The 27,435-nt window shown below is 38.7% G+C and overlaps 1 protein-coding gene across 8 annotated transcripts in view; it reads right to left on the bottom strand.

The window, feature by feature from the left end:
• The window catches only part of fat1a (FAT atypical cadherin 1a), a 98,088-nt gene extending 73,612 nt beyond the window's left edge, over positions 1 to 24,476 (bottom strand). For 4 of the 8 annotated variants that reach the window (XM_032563053.1, XM_032563055.1, XM_032563056.1 and 1 more), the window contains exons 1-2: positions 22,247 to 22,378; positions 16,838 to 20,127 (exon numbers count right to left, since the gene is read on the bottom strand). In XM_032563053.1, coding sequence (XP_032418944.1) covers positions 16,838 to 20,102 — 3,265 coding nt within the window. In that variant the 5' untranslated portion in view covers positions 20,103 to 20,127; positions 22,247 to 22,378. Of the gene's footprint in view, positions 1 to 16,837; positions 20,128 to 22,246; positions 22,380 to 24,319 lie in introns of those variants that run through there. The other 4 variants (XR_004339306.1, XR_004339307.1, XR_004339308.1 and 1 more) reach the window with 2 other exon arrangements.
• Between the last annotated feature and the right edge of the window lie 2,959 nt (positions 24,477 to 27,435).

The raw sequence follows: 27,435 nt of genomic DNA, 5'->3' as shown, positions 1-27,435 counted from the left end.
TGCATTCCTTCAACACTTTTCATGAGCTTTTAAACTCAATCTAATCCTAATTTAAAGAAAACATCACTTTTATAATTAAATAAACATCAATCCACTTTAAAACAAAAAAAGATCTGAAAAGCAGGAAGACTACTATAGTCTAAAAGATTATAGTGTAGTATAGTTTAGTAATTGTATGGCATGTGACTCATATCTTAACACTGCAACCTCATATTTGGATCTACACCCTTTATAAGAAAAGCAAAGACTTGTGAGAGATAAGCTGCTGACACTTTGGTTCTTACATTATCATTTTCTATTTACAAATACAGTATATATATATTTTGTTTGTTTTTAACCCATACTTACTGACATTTAGCTAAAGGTTTGATGGTCTAAACAGTTCATGAGTGACTGAATTATGACTAACACAGTCATCATGTTTTCCCTAGAAAAAGTTGACCTGAGCTTCACAGAAAAAGTGATTCCTTTGTAGCTTCTGACATTTTTGTTTTCTCCATCCTCCTCTTAGTGACAATGAAAATAGTTGACACTGAGTCTTGTTTCCACCATAGCAGCTTCCACACTGGAAAGTATTATTGTCAGCTGGTAAACTGTCAAGATCAAGCTGAAGATCAGTTAGCAGCAAATTCTCCTGTGCTGTTCATCAGCACAGACAGAGCAACTGCATGAATGTAGGCTAGAACTAGCTGTCACAGAATTGTTTTTGATGTGTCCAAAACATCTTAGCCACTCAAGGCTGATAATAGTGTGACCGTGGTTAAACAGTATTTGAAGTAAGACAGAACATTAAATGGAGTTCAACATAAAAGTGAAAATGTCAGTTTACATGTTAATAAAAAAGGCATAAATAGAAAAAATGTGAAAAGGTGAAGGTGTGAATTTGGATTAGTGAGTACAATTAGCTTGTGAGCTCAGTGATCTGAGTGACAGACATTGCTGTTGTGAAATACTTCTACTTTTACAACAGATCAGTTTTTGCTTACAAAATGTTAAAATACAAATGATCGCTTAATCCTGAACTTCCAACAATTACAAGGTGACTTTTGTCATTTGATTGCAATTTTTTTTTTTAGGAAACCTAAGATTCTTTTCTTGTTCACACGTATTTAATGGAGTAAAAAATAATGAAGGAAAAAGCACATATGGAAATATATCCGCAACTCCTTCTGGGGGGAGCAGTCCTTAACAAAGAGGATGAAAGATGAATCTGAAGAATTTAGTTGTCACACCCTTCCCATATACTAACCTACCCAGTAAGGCATGAACAAAACCTGCCCTAAGGCCACAAGGAAAAAGAAACAGGCCACGCAAAAGCCTCTGCCAAGACTGCCTTCCGCTTTTTTTCCCTTCTCTTTTCTTTTCCCTCTGGCTTTGTTCTTCAAAGCTACTTGAGCGCAGCGGCTGTGCCGTTGAGTCCTCAGACAGCCAGCAGATTTTTCAACTATCAGGACCAGCAGGTATTTTACGACTGTGTGTACACAGTCTGCAGTTTATTCAATAAAAACTCAACAGTCTATTATTTCAATGCACTGCTATTTGTTTTGAATAAGGCGCTTTCCTTTCAATGCTTATTGAATGTCAGGAGCTGCACAGTAAAGAAAAATTCAAAATTTAGTACATGCTCAGTGCAATACTAAAACGGAGTGAGTTCCTGACCTGCAAGACATAAGTGGACATGTAGCTCGCCGCTTGCTGAGGAGCTTAAGACGGTAAACGAGCTTTCTTTGAGCCACGTCGGTTCATTTTGCTCACCTCTACCCCACATTCCTGTGCCCTCTCAGGCCTCCAGCTCACATGCTTGCATAAACTTTCTCAGTATCGCGCCACCCCCCAACCCCCTTCCCAAAGCCTTGGCAAAATGTTTCAAATTCCTCTACCTCGTTGTTGAGCCTAGTGTAATAGAAGGACTCCTAAACTTAGCTTCTTATTACCCTGCAGCTTGGTTTTCACATCACCCCCAAGTTCCGAGATATCTGCGGGCCATATCTGAGTTTTAAGGATTTGAAACCAGCAAATACCTAACATGGGTGAAAAATGGAAGGATCTGAAGAACGTTCCAAGATTCTTCTGTGATGTTAAATATGAAAAATGTCATCTAAAGCAATGACTTTACACTTAAGGGAAATCTTTTTTTAATGTGATTATTTTAGGACTTGTTCACATAGAACTGAGCTTCTCTGAAGTTCATCACAATACATTTTGCTTAAATGTAAGAAATTATTGTGATAAATAATGATATTGTCATTTTGAGGTCATTTTCAACTAATAATAACAATAACGGCATATTAAAGCAAGTACACCCTGTCAAAGATTTCTAAATGACATTTAACACTGGAATAGGAAAACATTTTAAATATCCAAATTAAAACAAATATAAAACAACTGAAACATCAATAATTAAAATGTATTTTGAAGTCTCGGATACCAAAATTGCATTTTAAATAATAATAATCATTCAGCTTAGACAGAGAAAAGGGGCAAAAGTGTCAGGTAGTGCAAACTAACTGCTTCGTATTGGGTGTCAAATGTTTGCAGCATTTCTCAAATTCCTGCTTTTTTAAAATTCAATTAAAGCGGAGCATCTCTTTAATGACTGTTTTCCAAATGGAAATGATCATGCTCATTTTAATTTATCATGCAATTCATCGATTTATTGCTCATTGTGACAGGCGTACTCCAAATCACAACATAATGTCAATTAAAGCCGCACAATATATTTAATCACAACCGTCAGTGCAATATCTATGTGTGAATAATCACAAAGAGTTGCTTGAAAGAGATATTAGGTCAGCTATTATATTTCAGCTCCTGTCCAATAAAATCCTGCCTGCCAATAAAATATTTGGTCACTTGGATGGATTCACTTTTTAACCACATCTGATTTAAACGTTAGCATCTCATTGCTCCAGGATATTGTCATCATGCAACATTCAATAGTAGGTTTAATAAATTGTGCTTTCCTAATATCATTCCACCCTAATTATTTTAATTTTTTACAAAAGTCTCTGTCTACAAAAACAGTAAAACTGTGATGGGCTTGGGGTCAAAGGTCAAGTCGTCCAAGGTGGAAAGGATGACATCAAAGGTTTGTTCTGAATAGATTATCACCAAAATGGTAACTTAGTGAAAATTGTCCGATCTAGAATTATTTTTAAAACATGATCTTCCTTTCTGTATCAACTAAATGTTGAAGCAAAAGAACTTTTGCATATTAACATGATGGTTTCCATGTGTACATCACCTTTGTTGTACTGAGGCCAAAAATCCCCCCTGACTGGGATTTTCTCTAAATCCTGTTTCATAATGTAGATTTTAAGTTTCTCCAGGCAGAAGTTAGAGCGGATTTGCTATCAATTCCCCTCTATATCCTCCTACACATTTCTTCATTTCTTGCTTTTTTGTCACACTTGAATGTTTCGGTTCATCATGCATATTTGAACACGACACAACCAAAATCTGAAAAACTATAAAGGGGGATACAAGCCTCATCTGACACCATGTTAAAGTAAATGTGCCTCTTTGTTAAATCACAAATGACCTGGGTTTAAGTGGTTTACTTTCACTTAACCACACAATCAGGTCCAATTCTACGACTGCAGAATCAAATAATCATGTAACCAGATCCTGTCTGATAATATCAAGGAGGCTACGAGATCTTAAAAAACAATCATGTCCTGATTTAAAGTGATTCAATGACAAAGGAGGAAAAGTCATTGACATCCAGACATCTGGAAAGAGTTACGGAAACTCCAGCAGCTGTGTTTCCATTACAAATGCATGGAAAATTATGTCAATATCTCGTTAATGTAAAAAAAAAAAAAAAAAACTGTTTCGCAATTGTGTTTTCATTAGATAAGAAATGCAATTAAAATTACGCGTGAGTTTGTTCACACGATAAGTCGTTAAAAGACATGCGAGCCATCATTCTCCAATAATTTCCTGTCGTCTTCTTCGTGGTTTGCGCCAGTGGCAACGTCTCGTTGTTGATCATGTGACTCTTGTGATACAAAAAATTCAAATTGGCCGACATGGCCAAAAAATACTTTGCATTTTGACACCAAAACTTTTTATCGAAAAACTAATTTTCTTGATATTGTTGTTTCCATTAAGCAAATTTATTTTTGAAATGTCAAATTGGGTCAATATATGGTCAATGAAAACACAGACGTGGCATAGTGTATGCCAGGTATTAGTGAGGGAGCAAATACTTCAAGTAACTTGCAAAAGATACAAATAAACAACAACGACTTTCTGTGCTTGTTAAGGAAGACCAGCTTTAACAAATTTAGCACATCTGACTCCATCAAATTACGTCTTTTTACAGCAGATATGACAGCAGAACATTTTTAGTGAAGATGAAATTCTATTCTAAGGGGGTTTTTTTTAGACTTGCTTGTAAGCCTTTTTGCCTCCAGATTTCCCTCCCATTTCATCCTCGGTCCAGAACAAACCCTCTAAGTCATCCCTCCTCTCTTCCTGAAGGTGCTGAGCTGATGAAACTTTCATGCCAAGTGGCCGGTGAGCCATGGGATTCTCTCTAAATTAAGCCTGCTTATTCCCTCCCACTTCTGTTCAGTGGCAGATTCAGTCAACAGGTTAACAGTCATTAATTAGATTTTTGACTTTATACTGAAGCTACGCTAAGCAGATCAAATGCTCCACTAGCAAAGCTGAACTGCTGGACATTACTCCACCATAAGCAGCGTTTATGTGAGTAACATGACTGGCATGAGTTGGTCTGGGCCGTTTGCAGGGCACAGAAAGGTCAGAATATTGGGATTGGTCAAAGACATAATCTGACAGATGATGAAGAGACGTATAAAGCCGTGTCTCTAAAATCTCTCTCTACATACCAGACAAAGTACTACAGCCTTTAGAATCAGTGAGCTATTTCTACTTCATGCATGACCAGGCGCTGCTCAATGTGACAAAAACCGGCTGTCAGCAGCTAGCTTATAGCAATGTTGTTGTTGTTTTTTTTTAGAAAAGCATTCAGGGTGGTGTATTAGGGGGTTCATAAACCAGTTGGGGCCAGTACAGGTTCCTTATATGAACAGTCATGGAAATTCTGAAATATATAATCCCATGAGAGCATGATAATCATTAGTTTGTAGACTTAAGTAAGCCAAGATTTAAAAAAAGAAAAGAATTGATAGACATCCGCAATAAAATGACTGAATGGATTTTCCATGTTAAAGAATGTCTTTAATTCCACTTGAGATAGCGTTTGAGATTTAGTTGAAAACACAAAGCTTCCATTGTTAATGGAGCCCTGGTAAATGTGCTTTGGAAAGAAAAAAGCACGAGTAACAGAAAATCACTGCCGTATTTCATAGCGGCTTTGACTGTACGCCTCGGAGCCCTGAAAACTGTCTGCCTGCATGCGAAAATCACAGTCTTACGTTTTATTGTCTGCCTTCTGATGCAAATATCTTAGCATATTTGAAATAATTCAAAACTAACTTATGAGTAACTATTAGGAGCTTGTTTTTAGTGAATAATTGCTTAATATTGGTATTAAAAAAGTACTAAATCCACTGGCAGATTATTTCACTTATAGAAAAAATGTCTTGTTATAGTGAAATAATCTGCCAGTGGAGCTTTTTCTTTTTTATGAATATTAAGAAATGATTTGCTTTTACACTTTGCTTAAAAGTTACTTGTTAGTTTTGTCTAATTTCAAGTGCACTAAGATATTTGCACTAGAAACTAAACCAAAAATACTTCATAAGATTTTGTCTTTTTGCAATGCGTTCCTCTGGTAACAAGAACATCTCAGTTATGTTATTTTCTGAGGATTTTTTTCTCTCCCAGCACTGATGTCTGCACAGAGCAGTCTTTATTGATTTGTTTTTCTATAAATACCCGACTCTATTATCATTGCATTACATGAAATGTAACCTTTTCACCAACACCCTACAATTATGTAGTTTCTCGGAAGAATAATTCATTATGTCCAAACCATCAACAAAATCTGCGCACAAAACACAGAAAATAAGCAAAGCACCAAAAACACCAGTATTATGAAACTTTTTATAACTGAGACATGTTTGATGTCTGCAGGTTGCCGCCAACGCCACAGCAATGACAGGACTCAATCATTTCAACACAGCCCAAAATTGTAATTATAGAGATACAAGTTTTCTCTGTGTATTTAACAAATGTAGAGCCTGTTATTTAGTTAATTTTAGAGATGGTGTTTCGATTATTGCTTCCGTCGTATGGAAGAAAGCTAAATATGTTAATCAAACATGTCAAATTTGCAAATGAGCCTATTGTCTATAGATTGGACAATCCAACCATTTTTTTTAACTAATTATTCTCACACTGTAATATTTATTTATTCATTTATATCTAACTTAAACAAGCATTACATCACTGATATCAATAAACGACTACTCTAAAATGACAAAGCAGGGTGGAACGAGGAAAAGTTGAGTCCACCTTCAAAAGCTAAGATCAACCACCAACTATTATTATTACTGCTAGTAAAGATGACTAAAAAGCTTTGGAATAATTGAAAATCTTTGGTTGCAGAACAAAAAAATAAAATGCAAACGCAAAATGTGAATGCATTTGTTCTCATTGATTGACATTTTCTGGCTGATTACCGATCTTTAAAAAGCCTGAAATGCCAACTCCGATTTTGGGCGATGCCAACATTTTTTTGTCTGAAAGGTCAATAAACATAACAGCAAAGTTGCTAAGAACATGTCATTCATCTCACACAGATATGGGTTTATCTATTCTCAGCTGCTTGTCCAAACTTGCCCGTCTTGAGATTATTAAAAAGAAACTACAGCAGTGAAGAAGGCTGTGCAGGCTTGTAATAATCTTTATGTTTAAGAAGATGTTCTTTTAAGTCTATAATTATTTAGCGTATTCATGCAGTTCAGTGGTGAATGTCAGCATGGCAGTAAATTAACACATAATGAGGTACATCCTGTGCTGCAGGCTGCGCCATGTTTCTTTAAAAAGATTTAATGGACTGAAAGTCCAACATACTTCTAACAGGAGAAAGTGTGTTATTCATTTAGCAACCCAGAATCAACTTTGTCCCACCGCACATTCCTGGTCCCATCTCCACGGTAACAGCAGTCGAGCAATGACTCTTTGGAATCCTGTGCCACTTTGCAGCCCAACATTTATCTCAGATAAATGGAAGATGAGGGACAGAGAGCGACAGTTCAGAGTTTTAAACGCCGAGCTGATGCACTAGAAGCGGCTCGTGTTTTCTGAGGAAAGAAGTCCGTACAACACGTAGCGCTTGAAAATAAAACAGAAAGAGGTCATTTTATGTTGAAATGGAAGAGAAATTCCTCGTTACCCGTCAAACTGTTTTCATTTACTCTCACAAAGAAAGCTTTCGCGGCGCAGGCTGCGAACAGCTTCAAGTGAAAGGCCAATGCATATTTTATCCAGGAAGAAAGGGCAGTGCATGCATTATACAGCTAGCATCTGCTTCTCATGTACAATGAGCGCTCTCTGCTCTGGTCACTCTGTGCACTCAACGATTTCACTTCGAGCCAGGACACAACAGCTTTGATTACATTTTCAGAGTAAGCTCTCATCACCACAGCATTTGTTTGCCCTTTTTCTGCGTGAGAATGGCGCAGCGAAGGAAAAGCAACAGCTACAAAGCAGAACAGAGGGCGTCACTGAACATTTTAAACAGCATCTCAAACCAAAACATCACTAGTGAAATCTGTGAGCAGAGCTTAAGGTGAAGGATTAAGAGTTGACAAGTTAATCCTGATTTTCTTGAAATGTGTTTATGTTGTTTGCAGACTTTGCAGCTGCATCTTCTGCTTCACAATTACTCAATATGCAACTTGGCCCTTTATTTATTTGGGACTTACTCGTAGCTATGTGACCTTTTAATTAATTGGAGCTCAGCTCCTCAAACAGCAAAAACTCTCTTTCATGTTCCACAGATGGAAAAAAGAAGAGGTCTTCTCCTTATGTTGCACCTCTTTAGCCTCTTCCCTGCACTCTGTCCTTTATGTGGGTTTCATTCTTGATGCTTACATCAGCTTGTCTTACTGCACTCAAAGCTAAATGTTCTAAATCTGAAAGCTGCTCTAAGACAAAAATGATTTACTAAATGACTAGAGGTAAAAGTACAAATGAACAGACGATTACTCACTGGAATTAAAATTTATCAGTGGATTGTTGACTGATTTAAGGTGTGTCAAGATGAATCAGGCATGCTTTGAGGAGTGGGGGCTTGTCCGGGTTCATCAAGATAAGCATTCTTTTATTGCTAGCTGTATGGAGCCGTCCTGCTTTCAATGAGACGCCACATCAGAGCAGAATGTAATCCAACTCTATGTAGTACAAAGGTACACAAGTGACCCGCCCCCACCTGTTGCTGTGCTCTGCCTCCCAGACATCTGAAAGAAAGCTACGGGAAAAAAATTTGATTGGATTTTTGCACACATTCCTGTACATAAACCAACAACTGTTGTTGATGTCCTGAAGTCTAGGGTACACCTTACAGCTGCAGCAAGTCATTATTATAAAACAAAAAAAAAACTTTTTTTACAAAAAAAAAAGAAAATTAGTTCCTCTGCTTCCTCCTACTGCCATCTGCAGAAATACTCCAGTCTGTCAGAAACAACCAATCAGAGTCAGGAGGAGGGTCATAGCTCTATCAATTTTTTATTGTTTTATACTTGTGCATATGTATTAATTGTTTTTATCTTGTAACCAGGTTGCTATGTATTGCAAATTTTTTGCTCACGTCCCTCTTGAAAATGAGATCTAGATCTCAACGGGGTTTACCTGATTAAATAAAGGAATATATATAATCACCTTTATGTATGTGCTGCTCACACACTCTCCCCTTTGCTCTCTGATATGCTACAGATATTTCATTACATTTGAGTCTGCCGTGAATGCTCCGGCTACTTAGCATGGCCACTGACGGCAGCAGATAAACATTTTTTTTTGTAATGTTTGGTTGTTCCGCTATTAGCACAATGAGCAGCACATACACAAATATGATTGGCATCACCTCTTCCTGCCTCTGATTGTTTTTTTCTGACCGTTTTTTCTGGTCTACAGATGGCAGCAACAAAACAGGGGGAAGGCAGATGATTTCCTTTTTTCCACAGATCATCTGTTTCATGTTGTACTGCCAGGACACAGCAACAGTTTTAGCAAATATATATAAAAAAAACATTTTTTACATAAGTTACATTCTGCAGCTTTACATATGAGAAATGATTTGTTGGGTCACAGAGCAATGACACGATGACGAACGAGACTCTAGTTCTTCCTCGCATCAGTAATCTCCCTCAACCACTGCAGCAGCTGACACTTTAGTTAGTCAATCACTGTTAGTCAGTTGTTAAAAGTAGTTACTTTTAACAAAAGTGTATGTTAAGTTTAAGAAACTAACTGGGCTGTTTATGAGGTCAATCTAATATTATTCTCTTTGCTTCCCACTTTTGGGACTTTTATTAACACTTCAAATGTTTGCAACTTATTTTCAACAGACACATGTTTTCGAGGCCGTTACATGCAAAGACAGCTTTTCCAAGATTACACCTGACCTACATATAGCATGTAGTGCTCCAGTGGCTTACTCTACAGCCAGATACTTAGCTTAGCATCACATGGTGAGGGCAAAGCTATAAAAATCGGTATTAGGAGGACTGGGTTTAATATGCAAAATCCTGACTTTTTTGTTAAATAAAGGTATGTTGTTTCTCTCTTTTTTATCAATTCAAGTCAACCTGCAAAAACCTGAAATAAAAAACTGTAAATGTATAAAGTAGAGGTAAGAGGGAGTAAAGGTTTCGGGATCTCTCCTTATTCTGTTCAGTTTGCTGCATCCTGCCTTTGTGATCTCTGCAAACACAAAGATTGACTGCGGCAAGATCCTTAAATTTAGCTCTGCTGCGACCGCACTCATCTGTAAACCACAAGATTAGTAGCTCATTTGCCGCCGTCGGCCCTTCAGACAGCAAATTGGTTGTTTTCACGTGAAGTCTGACAAAATGGCTTTAAGAGACATAAAAGAAGGAGGAAAAATAAGAGCTCATTTGGAAGCAAACTCTTCAGGACTCCACTGCAGTAGATCGACTCCAAAGCTTAAAATTCGGAGTTGTGGAATTGTGATTTATAAATCTAAATCTAAAAGAACTTTACTTATTCCTTGCAGGTGAGGGGGCGGGGTGCTTGTGTTACAGCTGTCAATCTATAAACAAGAGAGACATAAAAAGTTTGAAACTAAAATTATATTTAAATATTGTACTTCCATATATACAGTATATATTAGCAGTTGTTGCACAAAAACAGTACTTCCTGCATTATTAGGCTGCACTAATTGTTTATTACAAGTCAATTTTCAATAAAGTTCCATCAGGATAAAAATCTTGTGTTTTTAATATCTAATCTTTTAGTGCATCAAAACTCTGAATACCAACAATTTTCCGTCTTTAAATTAATCAACCAATAGAAAGTGGTGAACATTAAGAAAAAATTTAAATGTAGTCAAATGGTCAGATGCAAAAATATTGATCATCTACAAATTCTTCCATTCCTACACATTGCTATTTAGCATTTTTACAAAATAGCTTACCTTACAAAATAAGGTAAGTACATCATCAGAGAACGTAATTGAACCATTTCCTCTTGATTCGCTTTGATCAACTAGAAGGTCAAATACTTTTTACTTGTAAAATAACACTCTCCTACTTGATCGATAAGGGTATCAGAAAACAGTATGTGCTTTTATGAATATCAGATGGATGTTGGTAACAAGTACTCTGCCATATAAACATGAATAATCTTGTAATTCTTTCATTTTTGGCTGAATTCAAACTCTTCCATCTGTCAAATAACATGCGGCAAATTGTTATACCTCAAATAAGTCTTCAAATGTTTGCAATTAGAATTAGCCGGTTAAACCTGAAAGAAAACTAAATATCAGTATCAACCAAGCAGAGCACGCTCTCAATGCAAAACCTGAACTTTACTGTCCAGTTCAATTTAAGAATTAAACCAACTGATACTGTTTGTTGATGAAACTTTTGCATTTTCTTTAAACACTTAGAAAGCGTGCCACTGATTGAAAATCGCTTGAAGCAAACATATCAATAGAAGCCTTGGAAGGTAAATGTGGTGTACAGCAGGGGAGGAAGCCATGATGAGACTGTATAAATTAAAATGGCAATAATCCAGTGACCACAGAGCTTTTAATAACGGAGAGAATGTCTGGGAAAACAGTTGCTATCGGCTCCCCGGGCGGACTGATGGCAAGAAACCGGCAGAAGATGACGACAACATGGAGGGTTTGCTTTAGGCGTGTCAATGTGGATAAAAATGAAATGTCAGATAGATAGATGGATGGATGGATGGATGGATAGATGCTTTATTCATCCCTTTGGGATTTACCCTCAGGGAAATTGTAGTACAGTCTCCCACACAGCACCAATACATCAAATACTTAAACTTTTTTTTTACATGTTTTTATTTAAACATTTATTTTATTCAACATTTACAATGTTGAATCATAATTGCTGTGTCTTAAATAAATCGATAATGTCCTTGAATAGTTAGACTGATTCATTTATCAGGTTGAAAGCATTTTCATTCAGACCAGCTAGAAACGGCAAAAGACAGAGATTCTTTTATTTATGAGGCAGCATTATGCAAGTCTTGTGATGGACAGGTGACCTGTCCATGGTGACCCCGCCTCTCACCCGTTGACCTCTGGAGGTAGGCACGAACGCCCATCGCAACCTCACTAAGGTTTAGTGTGTTAGATAATGGATGGATTACTGGTTTGGTTTCTTCATCCCTGGAAATGGTGATAAATTAAATTGCTTCACAACTAAACTTAGTAATGGTCTTTACAAACACATATGCATGTGGTTTTGACCCAGTGTGTTGTAAGCCTGGTGGGTCACCAGGCTTTACTTGCTCCCCCACCAGGCTAAGCATTATTTGTTTATTTATTGTAAGTTTTTGTTATATACCACAACAGTGACAGGTTAAAGACTCTCTTTAGTGAAATGTTGGAAGCACAATGGCAACATAGTAAAGTCAGTATGTGAACACAGCAAGATTGAGGTCAGGTGTCTTTTTTCTTTTTTAAATTCACCAGAGCTCCGTAACCACTTCCTGTCTTTACCGGTCTACATGCTAATAACTTCAGCAAATAAAGCGACAAGTCAAAAAAATTATATTTTATTGCCTTCTTTAAGACTTTATAGTTGTTTTTTTAAAGGTATTATTAATAATGTCTTCCAATAACACATAACTATGTGGTCATATTTTTGAATTTCCTGTCAAATTTAAACATTTTTAACTCAAAAACATGACAGGTTGTTGGATGACTGCCCTACCACCCCTACCACCCTGCCTAGCAAGTTTTCTGGAGGGAAACCCTGTGGATGTGTTTATGATTACACACATCTAAGTAAAAAAAAAAAGATGGTGATGTGTGTCTTTCACCACTGCATGCTGGGAAACACATTTCATAGGTGGATGGTGTTTGGTTTTGGGCAGACTCCCTCAAAAAAAATGTATTACTGTAGTTTCTTTTTTTTTTTTTTGCTTTTAAACCATTCTGGTTAAAATTCACAACATGCAGTATATTCCAAACACATGTGGCTCCTTTAACAAACCTCACCCTTCATCTAGTTAAGTCTTGGGAGGGGCATCGCCACCTCGGCTGCACTTAGTTGTCTGCTGACCTCAGAAATACGGCATAATAACAGGACCCAGCCCAAGACAAGCCTATTATTGCACCTCTTGATAATCACTTAATAAAGGCCTCTGAAATTAAGTAGATGATAACAGCTAAGGGCTTAGAATTTGTGTCTCGCTGCAGATTTGATGTTAGATGTGGCCTTTCAGTCTTGTGAAAGTGCCTGATCTGACTTCAAGGATAACAAAGTAAATTATGTAACATTTATAATTTCATCGATCCAAAACTCCTGACTTTATTCTGAGAAGCTCATTGTGTGTCACATAAAATCAGACAAATATGCTGATTTTGGCCACAGTTCAAGGAAATCTTCCAAAATTCTGCCAGCGTTGCTTCTCTTTCTTTGTAAGCAGTCCGATTTTCAGTCATGTGCAACAGACAACAGAATGCAGCTGTAGAAAATTGCTATTGTCCTTCATCTCCTTTGATGTCTTCACTTCCTGTTGTCTCGCTTGTCAAATAACATTTCTAAAGAGACATAAAACAGAGGCTAACCAAACGGGCTGTATGTTTGCAATCTGTGATGTCACACCATATGTGAAACAGGTTTCAAATGCTGATTGGATGGTGATGGTTTCATCAAACCCAACAGTAGTTAAAATTGTATGTTGCTTCCAAAGCAGAATAATGGTGAAATTTGCTGTTTTTGTGTAGCCTGTTCTGAACATAGAATTACCAGGGTTTTCGACCTCTCCCCTGAAGTCCCGAAAGAGGGTCAAAAGACCTGAGTCCAAACTGAGGATTCTGATGGCTCAAATTAGCATCCCTTCTTCAATTGTAAATGTGGCCATTGACCGTCAGGCCAGAAAGGTAGGAGTGGAAAATCATGCAAACCTGCTTATAGGATGCTAGCTAAAATCCTTCAGGTCAGTCGACCTGTCTCTGGGCTCCATAGGTAGAAATGTTAAATGACCCTTCTCTGGTAATTCTAGTTTAAGATTAAAGGACCAATTTCCTTGCAGTTTTAATTTGGCTGTAATTAAAATTTTAAATGGAAATTGTTTTTATTGTAGTATGCAAACAGAGCAAAATTAACTAAAAGTGGAAATTACAGGTAACTGGTTTTGCTGTGTTTGGTATTCACTGGTTCATATAAATTTAGTTGTGCTCCACATTTAACAACGGATAAACTGAATAATATTTTCTTGGCCAATAAGCTAAATCAGTATGACCATTAGAATTACTTACCCTACATCTAGTAAAAAGACAATTGTACACTTCACCAATCAGAGATTTTGTGCTTATTTTACAAGTTCTGGTTAAATTGAAAGTTAGCTAACTTCAAAGAAATTTGCAGAACCTTAAAAGTAAAATTCTGTGAAGACAAACATTCCCAAATTCACTTAAAACAACTGATACAACAATATATCACTTTCTTATTTGTTCAGTGACAACCTACGCACTGAAGAGTGTTGTATATTCACTAGCATTGTCTTCATTGAATTTTTGTGAGAATTTTGAGCAAGCATTTAAAATGTTGCAAATCTGAAAAAATGAGTGAGTTAAGCATGGCTCCATCTAAAACAATACAGCGAATACATCTATAGCAGCATTGGCTCGGGAGGTAGAGGTTCATCCTGTAGCTGTTGGGTTGCCAGTCTCAGGCACTTTGTCATTGATCCAACTTACCTGTAAGACAACCACCTCCATTAAATATGGTGAACCATTTTCATTCTTTTTTGCTTGATATTTGTTCCAATTTACCAGCTAAAATGAGCAAAATTTACACAGATGCCATACAGAATCACTGCATACAATGATAAACGGAAATTGTTTATTACAATTAAAATATGCTAAAATATGATCAGACCTCAAAGACAACCAGAGATTAGTACTAGGTTGAAAAAAGTCTAAATCTCTGATTTTGATATAATGTTGAATAATAATAATACTACTGAATAACCACAAAGTGGATTTTAATCGGGGCACAAAAAAAGTTACATAAGGTGTTGGTTAATTTACCTGTGTTTTGTAAAGAAGCACCATGATAATGGGCTGATGACCAGAACCAAAAAAAACAATATGCTTTGTTCCCAGCTTGAGTACCGACCATAGCTAACCTCTACCATGTCATGGTAATTTCCAAAGTTAAGTATTTTCAGCATTAAGAAGATATGTAATCAACTACTTAAATTGTAAACATTTTTATGGTTTTCTACCATATTTGAAGACCTTTCTAGAGTCAAACTGTCTTGAGACAGATTTTGGTAGATAACAGAAGGGGTAAAACTGAGTACTACGTTTCTTAGTTTAATGCTTCTTAGCATTCATCCTAGGCCAGCCTCGGATGTGCTGGAATTCAAGCTAGCCACCTTGTTTTTAGGGAATCATCAGAAACTATCACTAATCGCTAACCTTCATTATTATTAAATGGTTCACAACACCAATTTAAGTTGATTTAGTCATGATAGTAAAACTCAGCTTAAAAACGACGACCTCCGGTGTAGAGTTTGCTGATGACTCATCTTCATTTAAAAATTAACAACTATAGAGACAAGAAAGACTAGAAGAAATTAACCTCAATTTTGTTGTTTTGTCTTGTTACAGAAAAAATTTACTCTGCTGAGATCAGTATTGGCAGGTCAAAAATCAGACTTTGGCAATGAATCTTTACATAGTGCCTCTCTGCTTTCTTTAGGACTTTACATCAGACATGAAACGAGGCAATAGAATTTATATTTATATGACATGCACAAGTCAGTAGTACATTATGGCAATATTGAAAAAGCACAACACAAAAATTCTTTTTCTGATAATTGTCCCTCCAAATGTTCTCACACTCTAAGCTGTTCAGACGTTGGAAATGGCACTCAGCGATAAAAAAGTGAGACCATACAGAAATCTTTTCTGCAACTCATTACCACATATGCCACAGTTTCTAATTTTGAACAGAAAGATTTTGTGATGAGTGCACAGAAATCAAGTCCAAGGTTTATATACCCCAGCATCCATCTTCATAAAACAAGATTGTGTTGCATTTTAGATATCTCAGAACAATCACAGAAACAATCACAAACAACCTGGAGTACTCAACCCATGCTGAATTTACCAGCTAGGTTTTTCCCACAGAGTTTCCCTGAAGAGACTTCCTGTCAACTTGTTGAATTATTCACATGCATCTCAATTGACCCATAGGTATAAACCGTCTCTTAAACAGGTAAAGCAGCCAACTGATAAATTGCTTTTTCCTGGCTTCCTTGTCGAGATGAACCAGCATGCACTTGCAAGTGCCAAGCCAATATATTATACATAAAGTTTCACTGCCTCATTCAGATATTAAATATGTATAGCAGAAAGAGAGCTTTAATTAAAAATAGAGAAAAAGTCACTTTAAGATAGCTAAGAGTGAAATAAAAAAAATAAAAAAAAACAAGGGCAGCTAAAGGAGGTCCTTCATCTCTACCTCAGGTGATCAGGGGTCTTATTAGCATTCCAGGCTGAATATTTGGACATAATTTGAGTCAGCTGTTGAAATCATTAAAGACAGCAAAGCATGTATTAACGTTAATTTAGCTATATCCATAAAATAATTCTTGCAGTCAACACTGTGAGAAGGAATAGAGTGTAGTTTGAGCTGATTTTCGTAGTCAAAGCAAACTGGAAAATTTTTAAATCAAAATTGCTTTGAGAAGCATCTGTATCATAAAAGATTGGTTGGGGGGAGGAGGGGAAAGCAAGCGAAATCACTCCAAATCTTTTTACAACCAAGGTAACTACACGGGAATGCACACAAAGGTCTGAGAAACAGCTGCTCCATCTGTTCCTGCCATCAGTTCTTTCACAAAAAGGAAAAAATGACTGGAATAAGAAACTAGCCTGTAAAAGGAAACTCTTTTAGACCAAAGTTTCACACAGGAAAACATGTCAACTATCCAAACTTTCTTGAATGATGTACCAATCATTTGGCAACAGGCCAGGTTTCCTCTAATTGGTTAATTGGCAGTTGATAGGTGAAATACAGACAAATCTGATGTTTTGTGCTATTCATGAAATTCAACAAAACCAAAAGTACCACTATTTTCTGCCAATAAATGAATCAACCAACACTATTTGACTTATTGACTTTTCCTAGATTAATAAATAGATGTAGATGTATATAACACAAACACTCACCAGTTTCTTCATCAATGGAAAAAAATCCTAAGCCAGATCCATCTCTTATGGAGTACCGAATCTCTCCATCTCGTCCTGAGTCTTCGTCTTCAGCTGAAACCGTCATCACAGAAGTCCCAATGAGGGCGTCCTCTTTTATAAATCCCTTTTCCACAAATGACCGGAAGAAAGGCCTGTAGAGGTTCTCATTCACGTCCACCACCTCCACCTCAATGAAACAGGTCGAGGACAGAGATATTGGCTTTCCTTTGTCTTTAGCCTTGGCTGTCAGGTTATACACCTGTTTGGTCTCATAGTCCAAATTTTGGACAATCCGGAGAGCTCCACTGAGCTTGTCCACTTCAAAGTGTCCATCTCCATTATCAATCAGGCTATACCGTACTTGACTGGAAGCACCAACGTCAGGGTCGTGCGCTTCCAGCCACATAATTACAGTACCGATAGGAAGGTCTTCCCTCACTTTAACACGATAATTAGGAGGAACAAATTTGGGAGGGTTATCGTTCACATCTTCCAGGGTAATTTTAAGAGGAACTGTGGACACCAACTGAGGCTCAGTCACTGCCTGGTCTCGTGCTGCAATCTTCAAAACATAAAACGGATAGCGCTCCCGATCCAGCGGCTTTGTCACAGTCACCACTCCAGTTATCTCATTGATGGCAAAATGATCTGTGCCCCCTAAAATGGAGTACTTGACAATTCCATTGTCCGCCTGATCCCTATCTGTTGAGTCCACCTGGATAATTTCAGTCCCAACCAGTGTGCTCTCGCTTATTTCAATTGAGTAGGAATCTTTCAAAAATTGAGGGCTGTTATCGTTGGCGTCCAGGATCTTCACGTCCAATAGGCGTGAAGAAGATTTTTGCGGTATCCCGAGATCGTAAACGGTAATGTTGAGGGTGTAGTGGTCTGTCATTTCACGGTCAAGTGGAGAGTAAACCAACAGCCAACCGGTTTCCATGTCAACAATAAAACGACTTTCTGTGTCTCCCCCTGAAATGACATACACTAATTTTCCATTGAAGCCACTGTCTGGGTCTGTTGCACTTAAATGAATGACCCGAGCTCCAACAGGAAGGTCCTCTCTAACTTCAACAAAACTCGGAAAAGACTCATCAAACAGAGGGGAGTACCGGTTGACTGAATAAATGTCCATATAGTTATCCTCTGGCTCAATCTGGCCGTGGATTTTGCTTCCCTGGAGCAGCTTCTCGGCCAGCATGGTGGCGACACCCGTTTCGACACATCTCACCTGGACAGGCTTGCGTGCTGTGATGACAGTTATGTTCATGGTCATTGGCCGAGTCTCGTGCTCGCCATCGGTAGCAGCAATCTGTAAACTATGAAATGACACTTTAGCTGCCTCCCCCTCACCAAGCGTGCGTTTCAGCGACAGCAGGCCTGAGTTTGGGTTCATTTCAAATAGATCAAGATCATTCCCGGATTTAATGAAGTATCGCACAAGCTGCAGTTCATCTGCATCTATGGCAGAAGCTGTTGTAATCTGCTCTCCCACCCCATGATCCCTTGGCACAGTGACCTCGCAGTCAATGTTTTCAAACAAAGGCTTATTGTCATTCAGGTTATTTAAAGTTATGGTAACCGATGCCTCTACTTCTCTTCTGAAAGGGGATCCCCAGTCAGATGCCCTGACTTTCAGATTGTAAATCCTGGGCATGAGCTCATAATCCAGGACCTCTGAAGTGCTGATGACACCGGAAAAGTAGTCAATGACAAATGGCTGGGGACTCAGGTTGGTAATGCTGTAGGTCACATAGCCATTCTCCTCTTTGTCTAGATCAGTGGCTTTCACTGCTACCACACTGGTCCCAATAGGTACATTCTCATCAACACTGGCCTTGTAGGATGTTTGCTGGAACTCCGGTGCATTGTTATTCACATCAATCACATCAACAATCACTTTCGTGGCTGCTTTCTTGTCACTTGTGATCACCTCTATCTCATACTGTGCCGAAATATCAGCATTGATTGGTCCTGCTGTGCTGATTAAGCCAGTATCTGCATTGATGCTGAATCTGTTCTTGTCAGAACTGTGTTTAAAGGCATAATTCTGATGGGGATATCGCGGCACAGCTGTCACCATCATCACAGGTGTGTGAAGAGGGGCAAATTCGCTCAGATTGACTCTGTAGACAGCCTTTTCAAATACCGGAGGACCCTTTTGGAACTCCGCAGAGGTGATGTGTACCAGTTTAGCAGACGAAAACTGAGGTGGGGTGCCTTTGTCCTTTGCCTGTAAGGTGAGGTTGTATCCGAATGGCTGGCTGTCCCAGTCCACTTCCTTCACAGCTTTTATCTTATACTCTTTGCTCCCAGGGCTGCTTCTTACAGCCTTAAACTGCTGCAGCGGGTCGCCGGCCACGACGCTCAGCGACGAGATCTCTCCGTTTGGTCCCAGGTCTTTGTCCTCCACCGTCACAACAGCATACGTCGGGTCGTGATCTGCATCGGAGGGCGACAAGGTTACTGCGGTGATCACAGGTGCGTGCTCGTTGGCCTGCTCCACCCGCACGGTAAGCTTGGCCATGCTGCTGAAGCCGCTGCTGCCGTACAGCTTCATGCCCCTGTCCACGGCCAGGATTTCCAGCTCGTACAGCTTTGTCTCGGAGTAATCCAGTTTGCCAGTGAGCGTCACCACTCCGCTCGTCGGATGAACGGCAAACATGTCCGTCCACTCTCGGAAGCTGTAGTAGTACTCTCCATTCGTACCGATGTCTGCATCAGTCGCCATGACTTTGGCCACGCTTGAGCGTATGGCCATGTTCTCTGGTAGAGAAATGCTGTAGGATGTCGGTGAGAAGAGAGGCCTCAGGTCATTGGTGTCCAGTACCTGCACTTTCACTCTCGTGCGACACTCCAAGTTGGTGTTCCTCTCTGTAGCTTTGACAGTGAGCATATAGTGGTCTTTAACCTCCCGATTGAGAATGGCAGTGCTGCCTCCTTTGGTCCTTATTCGTAAAAAACTGAAATCTCCCAACAAGTAGTCCTCCGCTTTGAACAAGTTCTCATTGTCCCCAGAGATTATTTTGTACCGTATCTCCCATGTTGGGTCCGTGACAAAGATCCCCATCTTGGTGTGACTTTCCAGGTAGGTCTTAGCAGCAGAGTTCTCATATATGGTGGCATTGTAAACAGAGTGGGTGAACTGCATGGAGGCAGCCCTCGTAAACCTTTGGCTTCCTGCGCAGCCAGAGAAGAGCTGCAGGAGCAGAACGAGCAGTGCCACTGAGAACTTCCCCATCATCGTACCGGGATCTTCACAGAGCCACCTGGAACAGAGCAACATAAAAAAAAACAACAAAAAAAAACGTTAATGTCAACAGACAGAAGACATCAGCTGGGATTACAATTAAAGACAACAATTGCAAGAAACCAGACTGCCTTTAATGACTTAACAAATGTGGGCCAGGCTGGTGAGTGGCTTGATGTGTTCCATGTGGAAATAGGATGAAGCAGAGCAGCCAATCGGATGACAGATCTGAGCTGGCAGTGCGCCTATTATGAGAACATTGCCAAGATAGCAACCATACACCCTTCTCAATGTTAAATTGAACTCAAATGTGTAAATCATAGCCAAAATAAATAAAAAGGGGTAAAATGTTTTTCACAGATTTTCCTTTCTGGAATTAAAATAAGGCAGAAAACACCATTTATAGTCACTCCTGACTTTTAAAGATACAGGTTGTGTGCATTTTCTTTTACTCTGATAAAATGTAGACTATTAAAATAAAATGTAAGCTGGGTAGTGAAGTGTAGATTTCCACTGCAGGATTTTAAAAATGTTCCGTTTTTAAGAAGCACCATGAAAACACTTGTATAGTGTTGTGCATATATGGGTTGATGACATCACAAGAGGCATCAACTTTACGCTTGATCAGCTGGCATTCATAAACATTATGGAGGATGAGCAGTTTCTTTAAACATTTTAATGCAGATTGTGGAGCACTAAAGTTGCATTTGAGTTACAAGCGGTTTCTCCATGATGGATGCAGCGGTGAAGCAAAGTACAACATTAGATGGAAAATTCATAAAGGATTATGCACAGATTTCTACTAATCAGTTTTTGTATACATTTGCCATTTGTATGATTACAGATAATGTAATCTGGCATATCCATTCTGCCCCGCTCCACTTTAAAAACCGCTTTCATGCGTTTGACTGTTGCATAATTTGGTGAAAATCCATGCAAAGTTGCCACATAGCTCAAAGGTGTTACTGTGCATAAACAATCAAATGCAACATAAAGATGCATTTGATTGAAAACATGCAAGTTAAAAAAGAAAAAAAAAGAAAAACCACTCCAATAAGGTCCCTAATGCCTTCTGTGATGTCACTGGAATTATGGATAACAGCTTGACTTTCAAGAAGAAATATTTTTACAATATATATCTTTCATTTGCAACAAAACAGCAAAGCCAATATAGAAAATGTTCATGTTCTGCAGGTGATAATCTAAATCTCAAGTGACTGTGAGTTTACAGAAAGCCACTTAAGTAGCTGTAAAACTACAATATAATAAATGCAGGCAAAAATTATTGAAGGAAAATAAATAGAGGCGCTCTGTACAGCATGAAGGGGTTAAAGAAAAATCAGCGCCGAGGCGGCTGGGAAACTGTTGGGAGCCGCTCTCCAGCCTCCCTCCTGGCTGTGTGGGAGTCCATACAAAGACAAATAAAAAGCAAGACGTTGCCATGTCTGCGCAGGAATTCTTCTCATAAAAACCCTACATTATTGACTTTTGGCGTGTCACAAATCAGCCTCGTACGGTTTAGTTATTAACGCTTTCAGCGGGGTTAATACGTGACGCGGTACGAGAGCAAACACACCTTAAATCTGAAAATACTCCCTGCAGGTATGAGAAGAACCATCTTGAGGAAGCGCATTGTGAAATTTTCAAATCAAGCACAGAACTTCGTTTCTATTTCCAGTCCCCCCCCCAAAAAAGTATGTAATTCGAAGCATTTGCTTGAATGCATCTGGCAACGAACTTAAGCTGCTTTTGTTAAGAAATAAAAGTTAACAGTTGAAGATAATAAGTTAGGTGCCTGGAAAGTCTTTCATTTCTAACCCCATCCCCCAACTCTCCCCATTCACTCCTCGGAACGATGGCAGCCGAGCGCTGGGCAGAGATTTGCTTTTTTTAAAAAGCCACAGCACAGGAGCAAACAGCGCATTAACCTTCCTCAGAGTGACCAATATCTGCGTTTGTAATCTCGAAGTTGGAATTAAATAGTTTGTTTTGTTCAAAGCAAACTTCTGCGGAGAAGGCACGCAGCAGCGGCTGGTTTTCACAGCCCGAAGCTCACAATAGCGTCAACTTTTCTCCACCTTAGAAAGATGCGAAAGCGGCCAATTAAGGGAAGCCCGTTAAGATAGGAAACAACGTACCTCTCTTATTATTAATAATCTCGAAGATTCGGAGGTTTGGCATGAAGTTTCTTTAGTCCAAATCTCCGCATGGTAATACGTGGACTTCTCTCCTCTCCTCTCCGTTACTCCTTCTGCCACCAGTCGGCAGGCTCTGTTTTTTCCACGCTCACTAACTCGCTCCCCACCGCGCTCCTTTCTCTCTTCCACTTGAAAAAATATCTCTCCGCGCTGCGCACGTCCGGATCTACTTACCGGGCTGGCATCGGCGGCAGCAGCAAGGCGCTCCGCCGGCCCCGGGCCCCGGGCCCGGGCTCTCCCTGCTCTGTTTAACCGGGAATATTTTTGTCAATTGCTAAACCTGTCTGATTGGATGCCGTCTAATAATACAAACGTGTAACAACTGATACAAAATATGTATCAATTACTGCATATTTGTAGTGCATTTAAATGTGTTATTTATTATGAGCTATTTTGAATAATACTTGGAGAAGCTGTTGTTTTCCAACTTAAAAAAATGCCAATTTGTGATAATTGAATTAGTTAGGCTAACCAACTGACAACCAACCCTTTCTATGTCATCATTGACTTCATACTATTCAGCTATAAAGGCACCAACCATCAGTCAAAGATTGGAATTGGCCTTGTTTTCCTTGTTTGGCTCCGAAAAAGTAGATTGTTTTCTTTCATATTCACTAAATGCCTTAAAAATTTAATCTCTCACCATTATCTGTCAATGGCCAATATCATGCGCTTTTTGAAGTTAATGAAAGTCAGATTAATGTTTGATGTATAAATAGGGATAATCTTGAATATCATTGAATTTCCACTGGAAATTAACATCCCTAATAAAGAACCCAATTTTACTCTGTATTGTTTGTGTGACCTTGCTATGCTGCTACAACAAGAGATAATTCCTCCGTAACCTCAATTCAGCCTACTTTGTGCATGTCTTCCAGGCAATAAGAACATGATCTATTTTAATTACATTTCTGTTTAGCTTAATTTGATAAAAAGGCAACGTTTATAAAGAAAGCACAGCCAGTCTTCCCAAATGAGGATTACCAGGTGGGTAATTGTTGTACATTTTTGAGATTAAAGGTTTCCATATTTATTCAACTCAGCTTTTTTGTATATTGCCAAATTAAAACAGATATTTTGTATAATCTACTTTATTCCAAAGTATTCTCAATCCATTTCCCTCAGAAAAGGTAAAGGTAATCATATTTTACATATTGTGTGTGTTTTTTAATAATGTTTAACTTTGCCTGTTAGCTGGAGAGAGGCACCAGCACCTCCCAAGACCTCTAAGGGACAAGGGTGTACAGAAAATGGATGGATGAATATTTGCCTGTTGTTGCTGCTTTGGCAAAAAAAAAAACCTCTCTCTCTATCTATCTATCTATCTATCTATCTATCTATCTATCTATCTATCTATCTATCTATCTATCTATCTATCTATCTATCTATCTATCTATCTATCTATCTATCTATCTATCTATCTATCTATCTTACATACACTGCAATTTTATCCTATTAATAAAACAATACAGTTAAATTCAGTTGCCCCATGATTCCAATTGCTAAAAAGTTGTCTATCTGTATGATGTGTTGGACGTTTTGAGTATTTTTTTTCTTTTTCCCAATATCCAGTGGTCAGGCTGGAAACGCGTCCTGCAGTGATGCCGTGCCATTATCGCAGCATGGAGACGCACTCAGCCCCCCTCTCCGGTCAGTCACCCGGACTTTTCCGGATCTCCCTCTTCTGGCCGGAGCTGCTGTGCGGCGGATGGCGCTGTGTCACTGCTCTGGTCCGGACCGCGGAGATCCAGCTGACCCCCCCACCCCCGTTGAAGGAAAAAGCCTGTGTTGCTCGCGGCTTGCTTGACAACCTGTCAACATCCGCTGGTGATGAAGTGTTCTGTGTGCGCGCGTGCCATGCGTCTACAAGTGTACGTGTCCGCGTGCGCGTTTCTGGGCGAGCGGACTAAAGCACTGTTAAAGATGCCGCTGAGTCGAAAGTTTGAAAAAAGTATATTAAAAAAATAAAAGAAATCATCGAGAAAGCTCACACCAGGATACATTTTTACCCACCTCTAAAGTTTACCTCCCATAAATCCCGGCTGTCTCACATGACGGACTCCTGTTCAGCAGGAAGCTCCGTTCCTCCTCAGTCCTTCAGGTTCGACCCGCTCACACTGATCCTGCATAGTGCTGCTGTACAGCAGGAGATGTGGCTCACTCCGCGTCTCTCCAGCAGAATGGCACAGGTGGGGTGGCATGCTGTTGCTACCTTCAGGTGATTTCGGAAATATCGCGATCCGTCCAGGCGCTCAGAGGCGGACGAGAACAGTAAAGATTGCGGTGTGGCTGCTCTCCCTTCAGCAGGATGCAGGACTGGGAGAAGATAACAGCATCGGTGATATCAGGGTGGATGTTTTTGCGCTGGTTTCTGCTTATCTGATCATTTCCTGCTGATAGTTTATAACCTAGTGGGAGTCATTAAAATTCGTGGCTGCGCAGATTCTGCTGAAGCTTGTGAAAGCCTTGATGCATGTGCAGTTTCTTGTAAAAATCATTTTTGCCAGATAACGACAGCATTTTTGTTGTTGTTGTTGTTTTGTTTTGTTTATATGGAATTTCATGTGAAAGACCAATACAAAGTAGAGCACATGCCCCACTTTTCAGAATTTCAGACACCACAACAAAAATCTAAATTTTATGAAAAAAATAAAAATGATATATATATATATATATATATATATATATATATATATATATACAGATATGTTATTTTGGCAATGACTTAAAGATGGCAGTACACTATAAAATCGAATTACTTGGTCTCATGCAAACTTGTTACCTGATTTTTTTTTTTTTTTAGCAAAGTAGTCATAAGATTAGTGAGTGAGAAAAGGCTATTTATTTTAAGTGTTCAGCACAAAATCAATACAAAAACGTATTTTCTTTTAAATCTTATCGCAGACCGCTTGATACAAATTTAACTCCACTTAAAATTACTAAATGCCTAAAACTTCTCAACTTCACTTAAACAAACCAATTTCCTTAAATGGGTTCTTATCCTCTCTCATTCTTTCTCTGTCTATCTCTCTTTTTTCTCTTCCATTTCTTGTCTGTTTTAGCTGTTACATAAAGAAAATGCTTTAAAAGAACACTCAGTTGGTTCAGCTCCATTACGTAGTCCGATTTAGTAAAAGACTTCACGTGGTTGTTAAAAGTTTCATTTATGTTCTGTGGACTTTATGTTCCTAAATTTCAGTTTAGTGCTAATCTCTAAGCAGGCATTTATTCCACCAAAAACAAAAAGACTTCTGCTCATCCTGCACTAAAATAGAGGAGATTCTGATCTGACCCTTCCTCTCCTTAACAGATGAATTTGAACAAATGAATAAAAGTGTCATGAGGATAGAGCCTTGCGGAACCATGACCACAGATGGTCATGGTTCATCTAGATCTAAATTTCTCACATTGACCAAAATCATCAAGACAAAAGTACAAATGGGCCAAAAACTATAAGTATTCTCAGAGCTAACGTTACAAAAAAAGAAAATTCGGTCAATTTCTTTTATCTGCTCAAGAATAAACTCAGAATGCAATATTTTAATAAAGCAAAGTAGAAAAGTAATGTGTAGAGCAATGTTGAGCCACATTAGAAGGAAAATATATTCAATTTGCAAATTCCTTGAGGCTCATTTGGAAAACAGTACACACAAAATGTGTCCATTTTCAGCTCAAGAACAGGATTTGGGTCACTGTGTTTGGTCAAGCTTAATGTCTTGTCTCTATGCTGTAACTGCGAAGTAATTTCCCTGCTGGGATGAATAAAGTACCTCTATTCTATTCTATTCTATTCTATTCTATTCTATTCTATTCTATTCTATTCTATTCTATTCTATTCTATTCTATTCTATTCTAAATTAATCAAATGCAGATGTGGGTGCATTAAAGTTTGTTTAGAGTAAAAGTCCCTGGATGCATGCAGTCTGATTCACTATGCAATTAGAGAAAATGCTAAAAGGCTGGAATAATATTTAGTGCTGTGCCTAACTTGTTTCTTTTCTCTCGTAATTTTTTTCCTAAAAAAATAAATACCATCTCTGCCAACCACTTTTGCTTGTGGATCAAAATAGTTTCATTCTCAAATTTCAATTAGGGGCCACAGAAACTGGTTTGAATCCTACATAAAGAACAGGGATTTCTTTGTTTCAATTGAAAACTTTTCATCAAAGAGGTCAAAGGTCACATGTGGGGTACCCCAAGGTTCAATCCTAGGACCCCTTTTATTCAATATTTATATGCTCCCACTAGCTCAGGTTATAACAGGAAATAATATTAGCTACCATAACTATGCAGATGACACACAGCTCTACATTACGATGTCACCAGGTGACTCAGAGCCCATCCAATCACTGAACAGATGCTTAGAACAGATAAATGTGTGGATGTGCCAAAACTTTCTCCAGCTGAACAGAAACAAAACTGAAGTTATTATTTTTGGACCTAAAGAGGAACGATCTAGAGTTATAGATCTAGAGTCAATGCACAGCTTCAGTTATTACAACTGAAAACCAGCGATCAGGCCTGAAACCTGGGAGTAGTGATGGACTCTGACCTGAACCTCCAGAGCCACATAAAAACAGTTACAAAGTCGGCCTTCTATCACCTGAAGAACATTTCCAGGATTAAAGGACTAATGTCTCAGCAAGATCTAGAGAAACTCATCCATGCATTCATCTTCAGTCATATTGATTATTGCAACAGCGTCTTCACAGGTCTGTCCAACAAATCAATCAAACAGCTGCAGCTGATCCAGAAAGCTGCTGCTCGCGTTCTCACTAAAACCAGGAAGATAGAGCACATAACACCAGTTTTAAAGTCCCTCCACTGGCTCCCTGTAGCTCAAAGAATAGACTTTAAAATACTGTTGTTAGTTTATAAATCACTGAAAGGCTTAGCACCATAATACATTAAAGATCTGCTGTTGTTGTATCAACCTTCCAGACCTCTCAGGTATTCTGGTTCTGGTTCTGCTCTGCATCCCCAGAACCAGAACCAAACGAGGAGAAGCAGCTTTCAGCATCTATGCACCACAAATTTGGAACAAACTTCCAGAAAACTGTAAAACAGCTGAAACACTGACTTCTTTTAAATCTCAACTAAAAACCCACCTGTTTAGAATTGTATTTGAA

The sequence above is a fragment of the Xiphophorus hellerii genome, chromosome 5, assembly GCF_003331165.1.
Source record: "Xiphophorus hellerii strain 12219 chromosome 5, Xiphophorus_hellerii-4.1, whole genome shotgun sequence".
NCBI classification, from domain to species: Eukaryota; Metazoa; Chordata; class Actinopteri; order Cyprinodontiformes; family Poeciliidae; genus Xiphophorus; species Xiphophorus hellerii.
Note: the sequence above shows the minus strand (reverse complement) of the source record. Positions and strands in the feature narration are given on the sequence as shown.